The 12,317-nt window shown below is 41.2% G+C and overlaps 1 protein-coding gene across 1 annotated transcript in view; it reads left to right on the top strand.

Moving 5' to 3' along the window:
* Nucleotides 1-12,317, top strand: part of SHISA9 (shisa family member 9) — a 1,221,995-nt gene that overhangs the window by 1,017,760 nt on the left and 191,918 nt on the right. The window contains exon 3 of the mRNA XM_082262019.1: nucleotides 4,368-4,523. Within this exon, the coding sequence (XP_082118145.1) occupies nucleotides 4,368-4,523 (156 nt within the window). The remainder of the gene's footprint in view (nucleotides 1-4,367; nucleotides 4,524-12,317) is intronic.

Genomic DNA, 12,317 nt, shown 5'->3' with positions numbered 1-12,317 from the left:
GTTATTATTGTGATATAGTAAATATAGCAAGAAACCTGCAGGTGAAGGTAAGGGATGGCCATCTTCATACACTCCACACTGCTCAGCGACAAACTAATTATATAGTGAAATAGTCTATTTCATTCGGTCATGGTGAAAAATTCTATTTCAGTATATAAGGAGAGTTTGCTGCTGGAATCAGTGTGAAATTCGGGAGTTGCGTGGGTGTAGGAATGTGTCTTCTGCTGCTTTGTGTTCTGTCGCATTGGGGGGCCTGTTGGCAAGTGGCAGTATGTTCTGATAGAACACCAGCATCTGTCTTCTGGATTCCCTTTCCTGTGAGTGCCGCGATCCAGGGGGGGGGGGGGGTGTAACCAGGTGGGAAATTAACAAAAAAGTACACAAAATATGACATGATACATTGTAATCTGTTAGGATTACATTACTGTATCAAACCATTTCAACTCAGTTTTGTCCCTAGTGCTTTGTCCAGTGCCCTGCCTGCACTTTTACTGTTGTATTCCTTTTATTTTTATTAATATTTTTTAGTAATAATTTTAATTAGTTTAGTAATTTTCACTTTTACTGTTTTATTCCTAAGAATTACAGGCCTACAATATAAAACAACAGATACTGACATAATCAGACCACCAGGGAAGTTAAACATCATTTGCCATGTAGTTACCCACTCAATTATTTTGTTCAGGTCTTTCTGTAAAATGTCTATATCCTGTTGTTATGGGCTCTATGGGCCTGTCTTCTAATTCATGGCGGTTGCAGGATGCTATGTGTGCTACCCACTGCACCGCTTGGACTGCACTTATATTACAAATTTTTACTGCAGCGCTGGTATGTATAAGACCAGGATATACTAGGCTGCTTGTGCTCGCCAGTTCACCAAAAGGTAGTGCGGCACTAGTACTGGCACTCTGCTGCATACAAGAATCCTCATGTGATTGTACCACCTCAGCAACACGGGCACAGGGTGTGTGTGTGTGTGTGTGTGTGTGCGTGCGTGCGTGCGTGCGTGCGTGCGTGCGTGCGTGCGTGCGTGCGTGCGTGCGTGCGTGCGTGCGTGCGTGCGTCTAACGCAGATCCTGGCAGGTGTCGGGGGACTGATCCAGCTAACGGTGTTCTGATCAAAGATGTTGATCCCTTCAGACACTATACCAGTAATGGAGGTTTATAGTGTGTCTGTGATAGTGTTACTGCCAATCAAAGGGTTAAAATGTACTAGTAAATATGTGGCTGGCAAGCTGACACTATCTGGGATTGACACCTACACTAATGCTATCTGGCGTCATTCGTGACACTAATACAGTGATCCAAAAAAAAAAAAGTCTGTACACTGTACCTATGACACTGTGACAAGGCAGTGAAAGGGTTAACGGGGGGGGGGAAGAGGGAGTTAAATGTGCCTAACTATGTGATAAGTGTCACTGTAGTGCTTAGAACTCACAGTCTGATGATCTCTCTTCTCACGCTGGAACTGAAAATGGGTCCACCAGCGAAGATTTCCTATTCCTGTGCTTTGTAAACACAGGCACATGCTGTTTCCTGATTTGCCAGAATGGATCAGCAGGTCCAGGCCAAAAATCATTGTCCTGGACCTGTTGGGTGATCGGTGCTGGATCGAATCACAGCACCACTGGGCCATCGGGCACACACACCGATGGATCGGGAACATGGAGGGAGTGTGGATGTATACTGTATATACAGGGCCGGCCTTAGGTGTTCAGGCCTTCAGGCGCCCTGTGCGAGCTAATCCTGTGGTGCCACCCCCCCCCCCATCCTCACCCCTCGCCCCCATAAACATGGCTGTATCTATTGAAAAACTATTTAAGAGTATAATTGCTAATTGACTACAAGTGGGTGCAGCAGCAAAATAAAAACAGGGAAAAAATCTGTGCAAAAATACTCTAAGTATTTACCCCAAAATGATATATAAATATATCACCCAAATCTGTTTCTGTTGTAAAAAGTGCACAGTGTAAAATGTATAACTAAATCTGCATGGCTACTACAGTATACATATCATATACCACTACTAAATAAATTACAATTAGATATTTATAACCTTTACAATGTGTAAAAAAATAATCAACATAGCGTGATTCCATAAAATACATAGTTTTTTATTTAAGTCTGGTGAGTCAGTTTGGGGTGATTGGTGGAAGCAGCACATAGGGTGCTTTTTTGGCGCACACTTTACGCTGAAGATTTGTCACCATAAATATTTATTTGTACTTTTTTGCACATTTCCTTGCACCTTTTTTGCACTTCATTGGACTTTTCTTGGAACTTTTTTATTAATACTAATAACTTAGCCCTCCTTACGTTAGAGACTCCCCCTTACATCAGAGACCCCACCACAGAACCCCCCTTACATCAGAGCCCCCCTTACTTTAGAGACCCTCACAGAGCCCCCTTACATCAGAGACCCCCCACAGAGCCCCCTCTTACATCAGAACCCCCCCCCCCACAGAGCCCCCTCTTACATCAGAGACCCCTCTTACATCAAAGACCCCCCACTGAGCCTCCCTTACATCAGAGCCCCCCTCACAGAGCCCCCCTTACATCAGAGACCCCCACAGAGCCCCCCTTACATCAGAGACCAACACAGAGCCCCCTCTTACATCAAAGCCCCCCTGACATCAGAGCCCCCCACACAGAGCCCCCTTACATCAGAGACCCCCCACAGAGCCCCCTTTTATATCAGAGACCCCCCACAGAACCCCCATTACATCAGAGACCCCCCACAGAGCCCCTCTTACATCAGAGACCCTCACAGAGCCCCCTTACATCCGAGACCCCCCCACATAGCCTCCCTTACATCAGAGACGTTCACAGAGCTCCCCTTTACATCAGAGACCCCCCACAGAGCCCACTCTTACATCAAAGCCCCCTGACATCAGAGCCCCCCACACATAGCCCCCCTTACATCAGAGACCCCCCACCGAGCCCCCTCTTACATCAGAGACCCCCACAGAACCCCCAATACATCAGAGACCCCCACAGAGACCCCCTTACATAAGAGACCCCCATAGAACCCCCTTATATCAGAGACCCTCACAGAGCCCTCTTACATCAGAGACCCCCCACATAGCCCCCTTACATCAGAGACCCTCACAGAGCCCCCCTTACATCAGAGACCCCCAAAAGAGTTCCCCCTTACATCAGAGACCCCCCACAGAGCCCTCTCTTACATCAGAGACCCCCCACAGAGCCCCCCTTACATTTCTTTAATATACTGAGGCCACCTTTTCCTCGCCCTCCCCTCCCCCTCTATCACCCTCTTGCACAGTTCCTTTAAGTTTACTACTACCCGTCAAGTGTTATGATTGGCGCACCCCTCAGTTCCCATGTTTGGGGGTATGTTTACAGTGTACTCTTATTCCCTTATGATGCATCCAGCGTCAACATGAATAACCCCCCCTCTCCTACCTCCCCCCCCTCCTCTCCCATCCTTTTCCCCCATTTCTGTTTCTATTTCTATTTCTGTTTGATGTTTCTCCCTAGCCTCCTCAACAGTGCATCTGCGGGAGATACTGGCTCTTTGATGTTTGACCCGTGTTGTATTCATTGTTCAGACTACCTGCATATTGCACAATGCATTGTACTTTGTTGTAAAATTTTGAAAATCGAATAAAAAACTTTCTTAAAAAAAAAAATATATATACTGAGGCAGGAGAGAGAGCTTACTTACCCCAGTATATGGAGGCACAGGCTGTCTTTTTGTTTCTTCTCCTGACTTTAAACTTCCTGCCCACACTTCCAAGGGACCGTGGGCGGGGCAAACCAGGAGGAGAATGGCTGACAATCTCTCTTCTCTGACATCCCTGAAGAGAGGAGGGGATCTGGCAGCCGCAGCTCTGAGGCTGAGCTGCGTGAGATACACAGCTCACCTCTGCAGCCGTAGGAGAAAGAGACACAGGCACAGCCGCACAGTGGGAGGTAAGCGGCGGCCACCGCCGCGGCCTGTGTTAACACTGTCCAGTCCACGGTCGCCGCTTACTTCCCGCTGTGCTGCCTGATCATCAGGAGTAACTGATGGCGCCCTATGCGGCCGCACAGCTCGCACACCCCAAAGACCGGCCCTGTGTATATATGTGAACCTGCACACAGTGGCCTTCCTGTAGCAGTAAAATTGGATATACTGCAAAAGTCTACAACAGATTAGAATTGCTGTATGTTGTCTTTACATGTAATTAAATTGTTTGTAAGAAATACAATCTTCTTATAGATTTTATTCTTGTATGTGTAGCTGTTTAATACCCTTTTTTATTGTAAGAAGTGTACAGTACTTTGGTAATGGTTAGTAGCAGTTAGTATTATTTTAAGTTACAGAATGCTGAGATTCTAATGATACAATTTCTTTTTCTCTACAGACACTTCAAAGATGAATAATGTTGTTCCAACATCCCCACATCTTCCACAGATGGCACATCCACATTCCTTTCCAACTATGGGGCAAATTTCAAATCCATATGAGCAACAACCTCCGGGAAAGGAGCTGAACAAGTATGCTTCTCTGAAAGCAGTTGGTAAGTGGATGTCCTGCAGTTCTTACACTGCTGTTCTTTTAGTAATTTGCTAGCTATATGAACCCAGACATATGCAAGTTGCACAGATGTACATTTTTATTTAATATATTAATACATTTACAAGTACATTTATGACAATTAGGTTGGTCATACATCTATGTTTTTTGCTATCCTTTATTACTGTAAAGTTTTATGCCTTTTTGTGAAATAGCCGCAAATAAGAAAGGAAACAAAAAAAAAAAAAACTGGCTGTACTCTATTCATTATGCTGAGAAAAATAAAAACGTCTCTCCTCTCTTAAATAAAGCATTGGAAAGGAAAAGGAAGCCATGCATATTTATTTGCAATAAATATCAGGACTATTGCTGCAATACTTGAAATATATATATATATATATATATATATATATATATATATATACAGTGCATTGTGAAATTATTCGGCCCCCTTGAAATTTTTGACCTTTTGCCACATTTCAGGCTTCAAACATAAAGATATAAAACTGTAATTTTTTGTGAAGAATCAACAACAAGTGGGACACAATCATGAAGTGGAACTAAATTTATTGTATATTTCAAACTTTGTTAACAAATAAAAAACTGAAAAATTGGGCGTGCAAAATTATTCAGCCCCTTTACTTTCAGTGCAGCAAACTCTCTCCAGAAGTTCAGTGAGGATCTCTGAATGATCCAATGTTTACCTAAATGACTAATGATGATAAATAGAACCCACCTGTGTGTAATCAAGTCTCCGTATAAATGCACCTGCACTGTGATAGTCTCAAAGGTCTGTTTAAGAGAGCATCATGAAGAACAAGGAACACACCAGGCAGGTCCGAGATACTGTTGTGGAGAAGTTTAAAGCCGGATTTGGATACAAGAAGATTTCCCAAGCTTTAAACATCCCAAGGAGCACTGTGCAAGCGATAATATTGAAATGGAAGGAGTGTCAGACCACTGCAAATCTACAAAGACCTGGCCATCCCTCTAAACTTTCAGCTCATACAAGGAGAAGACTGATCAGAGATGCAGCCAAGTGGCCCATGATCACTCTGGATAAACTGCAGAGATCTACAGCTGAGGTGGGAGACTCTGTCCATAGGACAACAATCAGTCGTATACTGCACAAATCTGGCCTTTATGGAAGAGTGGCAAGAAGAAAGCCATTTCTTAAAGATATCCATAAAAAGTGTCATTTAAAGTTTGCCACAAGCCACCTGGGAGACACATCAAACATGTGGAAGAAGGTGTTTTGGTCAGATGAAACCAAAATCGAACTTTTTGGCAACAATGCAAAAGTTATGTTTGGCGTAAAAGCAACACAGCTCATCACCCTGAACACACCATCCCCACTGTCAAACATGGTGGTGGCAGCATCATGGTTTTGGCCTGCTTTTCTTCAGCAGGGACAGGGAAGATGGTTAAAATTGATGGGAAGATGGATGAAGCCAAATACAGGACCATTCTGGAAGAAAATCTGATGGAGTCTGCAAAAGACCTGAGACTGGGACGGAGATTTGTCTTCCAACAAGACAATGATCCAAAACCTAAAGCAAAATCTTCAATGGAATGGTTCACAAATAAACATATCCAGGTGTTAGAATGGCCAAGTCAAAGTCCAGACCTGAATCCAATCGAGAATCTGTGGAAAGAACTGAAAACTGCTGTTCACAAACGCTCTCCATCCAACCTCACTGCGCTTGAGCTGTTTTGCAATTTAGGAATGGGCAAAAATTTCAGTCTGTCGATGTGCAAAACTGATAGAGACATACCCCAAGCGACTTACAGCTGTAATCGCAGCAAAAGGTGGCGCTACAAAGTATTAACTTAAGGGGGCTGAATAATTTTGCACGCCCAATTTTTCATTTTTTTTATTTGTTAAAAAAGTTTGAAATATCCAATAAATTTCGTTCCACTTCATGATTGTGTCCCACTTGTTGTTGATTCTTCACAAAAAATCAAATTTTTATATCTTTATGTTTGAAGCCTGAAATGTGGCAAAAGTTTGAAAAGTTCAAGGGGGCCGAATACTTTCGCAATGCACTGTATATATATATAGACATGTAGCCCAATGTTTTTTGAGATTCCATTCTTAAGTGCACCGTGCCTTAACCACCACAAGTCTGCATAATTTCACACCCTTCCAGTCCAGGCCAATTTTGAGCTTTCAGCACTGTCACATTTTGAATGACAATTACTGGGGCATGCAACACAGTGTGCAAATTAAATTTTTTATATTTTTGAGACATTGGGCTTTTTTTGTGGCAGTATTTAATCCCTCGTGGGTTTTTAATTTTATCTATATAAATAAAAAGACAAAAACTTTAAAAACAAAAAAATATGTTTATATACTGTATATATATATATATATATATATATATATAATATATTAGTAAATATATATATATATATATATATATATATATATATATATATATATATATATATATATATATATATATATATATATAATTACATACATCATGAAATAATTGCATAAATCATGAACACTGATGCATACACTAAAAACAGAAAAATGACCCTATGTGATAAAAAGTAAGACATTAACTATACTGTGTGACATTCACAATGATAATATTCAAGTAATAAAATATACATTACACATTTTACAGAATTGTATAAATAGTAAACAATTGCTCACACACCATAAACCATAAAATTATCATATGTGACAATAAAAAAACAACTTACAATACTTTGTGACACTCACAGTGCAGAAATGCAAATTAATGCAGAAAATGTTAATAATTGCACATGCACTATGAATTCTCAAGTGTGGTGGTAAATGCACTAAAAACAGTCCAGTATAACATTCTTAAGCCTAGTACACATGATGAGATTATCGGACGAATGGTCATCTGTTTTTTTTTTTTGTATGCTAGTCTCCATATCGAAAACAAATAGGTTACTAAAGTCTGAAAAATTCTCGTAAGACAGAATAAAAATTCAGAAGTGATGTAATGTATTTGTATTGTATTTTCAGATGAAAGCTGCACTAATTAAACAAAAATCATACGATCTGGTATCCTATGAGAAAATTTTTCATGTTTTTGCCTTCTGAAAATTTTGGACAAAAGCTGTGTACTAACGATCAGATTATTGTACAATCGCTTCGAAAGTGGTATTTTTTGTACGATTTCTGATTGTGTGTATGGGGCTTTAGTGAAATTGGTGTATCAGGTGTATCCAACAAGAAACGTTCAGCTGTTGTATGATCCTAATCCACACATTCAGCAAACCTCCTTACAAGAGATAATTGACCCCTAATTGAGCGGTCAAAAGGGCTACAAAATGTATGGAAATTGACACTGAAGAAATAGAAAAAAACCTCTTCTCCTCTCAGAAAAAGACAGTATTGTAAAAAGATAAAATACAAAAGTAAACAACTTCCATAGTGCAGTATTTGAATAAAAACGATTTATTAATAAAGATAAAATGTGTGCAAATAACATTTTAAATAAATACGTACAGCTTACTGTATCTCAGTATGAATGTAAAAGGCTCTGATCTGCTGTGTGTGATAATGTCAGTAGATCTGGCTCAGCCACTGAATGTGCAGCAATTCCGAGCTGTTGCCATGCATTGTGCACTGGACTCCACCAGCTCAACAGTCCATCACCTCAGCCCAGTGACACTGATGCACATGTTTATCATTTCTTCCCCACTCTAAGATTTGCATCCCATGAAGCTCTATACTATCACTGATTTGTGTATTAGTACTGTGAGGCCTCACTCCAGCTTCTTGTGACTTCCACTCTGGGTCCCTAAGGCTGGGTTCACATATGTGCGAATTGGATGTGGTTTTTACCGCATCCAATTCGCATGACATGCGAGTGTGACTGGCTCTCAATGGTGACAGTTCACACCTGTCGGGGGCTGCCACAGTGTGAATTCCAAATGAGTCCTGTGTGTTTTTGGGTCTGGTTCAGATGCAAATTCAGGAAAAAATTCGGACCTGAACTGGTGAACAGAAACGCACCAGACCCTAGGCTGGAAACTAGACATGTGCAATGGAAATTCAGACAAATTATTAGTTATTCAGACACTTGGATGTGTCCGAATCTCTGAATGAAATGTTAACAAATACTCGGATGTATTTGATTCTCCAAATTAAATAGTAATGAATATTCACATGTATCCCAATCTCCAAAAGAAATAGTAATGAATAGTAATGAATTTATTTGAAAGAAGTTAAAATTCATTTTGTTTATTCCTTTTTTAACAAATTCCAAATTTCAGAAAGATTTGAATTTTCCGATTCAAATTCTGTGTGAAGAAATAGCCATCTGCCAGCGTCCTTAACAACCATTATCAGTTGTTAAGCTTACGCTTACCAAGGAGGTATTGTTCCCTTATTCCCTGTATACAGATACACTGTGCTTCCTACAGCTATTGCTTAACACAGCCTCCATTGTACCGGACTGCTTAAATCTCTCATGTCTTTGAACCGCTCAACACAGGATACTTTTTTGTCAGCCTAAGGGCGGTTGCATATAAAACATAGACTGGAACTCTATTCCCCAACTCTGAGCTGACCTTGTTCTACATCCAAGATCCAGGTTTTCCCAAACACAGGGATTTATTAAGTGCCATATACTAAGGAATATATGTTTTTTCTGGTGGAAGGTCCTTCCCCTTTTAAGATAATTCTATCTTATGCCCTATACATCCCTATGTACCTGTTTGCTGCAGCAACCCGTTGTTTTTAACTATGTGTGTTTTAAAGTAAGGTGTGTTCTATATTGGGAGTCACGTTGGCAAGCACATGGCCAATAGAATTTGTGAGAGCATAGACCAAGAAATTGAAATAGCCTTTGACACTGGACTGGATACGATAAGCACTGAGGCAGAGCCCCTTAAAAAATTGTTTAAAAACCACAAGAAACTAACCTTGAAATTGCTTAATAGGAAATGGGATATAGCATCACTCCAATCACATGTGGCCCAGAAAGTTATCCCTAGAGGCCTGAGAGAGAGGGGGATCCCAGCCCAACATCTCCATACCCCCAGATTTCTGGAGGTTTGGAAAAAAGAGTGTATTACAAGGGGTATTCAGTTAATGAATCGGATCATTGAAGAAGAGCATTTGCAGCTTAAAGATATACAAGCTGAACTGGACATAAGCCCCCAAACTTTAGAACCCTTTAGAGAGGATCAGGAATCTACAAGATTAAATGAAAACTTAAAAAAGGAAGTTGAGAGAACCCAAAAAACACTGAAAACTACTAAACAAAACAAATTCAGACAAAATATTCTGGACAGTGAAAGGGAGGACTTCTTTGACCCTACTAAAATAAGAGCTAGAAGTAGATCTAGGGGCCCCTATAGAGACAACAGGACTCCGAGTCGCAACAGAGTCCAGTCCTTGGGAAGCAATTCAGATTATGTTGAAAAAACTGTGACTTTTTTAGGGGTTGGTCAAAACCCAGAAATACAGACCGACAACTATATAAGACAGGAGAAAAAGAAGGGAAATTCAAAGGAAAAACAGGAGCCAAAAATAAGGGAGAAGGACGACCACTACAAGCCAAGATCAACAAGATCCAGGAGCCAAAAGACACACAAAAAATAGGTAATAAGCAAGGGGATCTAAAAATAGTTAATTTATCTGATTTTCAGTTAGAAGAGAGACATTACAAACTGTTAAGTAGAGGACTTTCCTTTTCACCGGTCGCCTCAGTGTCTGTTTGAGGTGTATAAAGATGTCAGCCTCTTCCTCAGAAGGGTTGTCTTCCAAATGTGGCACCAGGAAAAAAATAAAGATTCTAGAGAGGAAGTTGTCACCACTGAAATGGAAAAGAAAGCATTACAGGCCCTGGTGTCCCTTTTGGAGGAGAATGACCCCTCAGGGGACGAGGATGAACCAAAGAATCCCATACGAAGAGAGACTAATCTTAAAATCAAATCCTTAAAAATGCCCCCACTGTCCAAACATAGGAGTCTTAAAAAAGGTCAAGTGTGAGAATAAAGGCAGGGATAACCTATCAAGAGATGAACTCAGGGCTTTGAAAGAATTGGAAGATGCACCACGTCTGGTTATCAGGGGCAGCGACAAGGGTGGTAACGTGGTATTGTTGAATGAGGACCTTTACGAAAAGGAGACTTTGAGGCAACTCAAGGATACATCTACATATAAAAAACTATCATCCAATCCCTTTCCCTCATTTGTCGCTGTCTCGTGAACTCCAAAATAAGTCTAGCTAGGGAGGCTGAACTACTTTCTAAAAAAGAGGCTGATTACCTGAGAGTGGACACATACAACTTGCCAACCTTCTACACGATACCCAAATTGCATAAATCGTTGAATAATCCTCCAGGCAGACCGATTGTCTCGGCCATAAAGGGTCCCCTGGAGAAGGTTGGCAGGTATGTGGACTCACTTATCAAAGAATTGGTGGGCAAACTACCTTCCTTCGTAAAAGACACGAGAGATGTGCTGCAAAAAATTGATAACATGGAGACAGGTGAAAACTGGTTAATAGTTGGGATTGACATGGAAACGTTATATACATCTATCCCACATGAATGGGGTCTAAGGGCGATATCACATTTTCTGGAACATGAATACCCGAGACTGGGAGCTCACAATTAATTTGTAATTGAGCTTATTGAATTTATGTTGAATAATAATTTCTTTCAATTCCTTAATACCTTTTTCCAACAAATTAGAGGTACATGTATGGGAGCACCCTGGGCCCCTGCGTATGCATGTCTTCACCTGGGCCTCTGGGAGGGGCAGGTGGTCTATCCATCCCCGATGTACCTCAGCCACTGCCAGATGTGGCTGAGGTACATTGACGATGTCCTGCTCCTCTGGTCAGGAACCCTATCCCAACTAGAAACCTTCATGAATGAACTTAACACCAATGAGAGGAACATTAGGCTAACATTTACCGCTGCAAAAGACAGTCTCTCTTTCCTTGACCTGTTAATAGTCCAGAACAATCATAGACTGCACACTAGAACGTTTAGGAAGGAAACAGCAGCCAACACGCTGCTAGCAGCAGATAGCCACCACCCTAGATCTCTGGTGGAGGGTATCCCGGTAGGCCAGTTTTTGCGTATTAAAAGAAACTGCTCAAATCCATCAGATTACCAAACTGAGGCCAGGGACCTCCACCAGAGATTTAGGGAAAGGGGCTATCCCAATAGGGTCATCAAAAAAGCCCGGAAAAGAGCAGCTATGAGGGACAGACCGAGCCTTCTGGTAGGTAAGAATGACAAACTAGTTTCCGCCTCTAAAACTACAACTTCACATCCACGTATCATCACCAAATTCGGGGCCCAGTGGGGCCAAGTGAAAAATATCCTTGAGAGATACTGTAAAGTTTTAACAGTGTCCCCATTGATTGAAAAAATTGTAGGCCCAAGACCATTAATCACAGCAAGAAGGGCCACAAATTTAAAAGACATTCTAGTTCACTCAGAATTTGTAAAGACACAGGACGGAGGAAGCTGGCTGTCTTCGCTACCTCCCCTAAAGGGCATGTTTGCATGCGGTGGTTGCTCAATTTGCAAATATGTTCTTAAATCGGACACTTTTGATAGCTGTGACGGCACAAAATCTTTCCATATAGACAGTTTCATTAACTGTCTATCGACACGTGTAATTTACAAACTTATTTGCCCGTGTGGCAAAACCTATATTGGTAAGACGAAATGCCAACTAAATGTGAGAATAAATGAACATGTAACAAGCATTAGGAAAAAAGGAAGATAAAAAAACATACCCTTACACTTTCTTGAACACCACAATGCAAACCCTAAGGGTCTA

This window comes from Pelophylax lessonae (assembly GCF_965119305.1).
Source record: "Pelophylax lessonae genome assembly, chromosome: 6".
NCBI lineage: Eukaryota > Metazoa > Chordata > Amphibia > Anura > Ranidae > Pelophylax > Pelophylax lessonae.
Note: the sequence above shows the minus strand (reverse complement) of the source record. Positions and strands in the feature narration are given on the sequence as shown.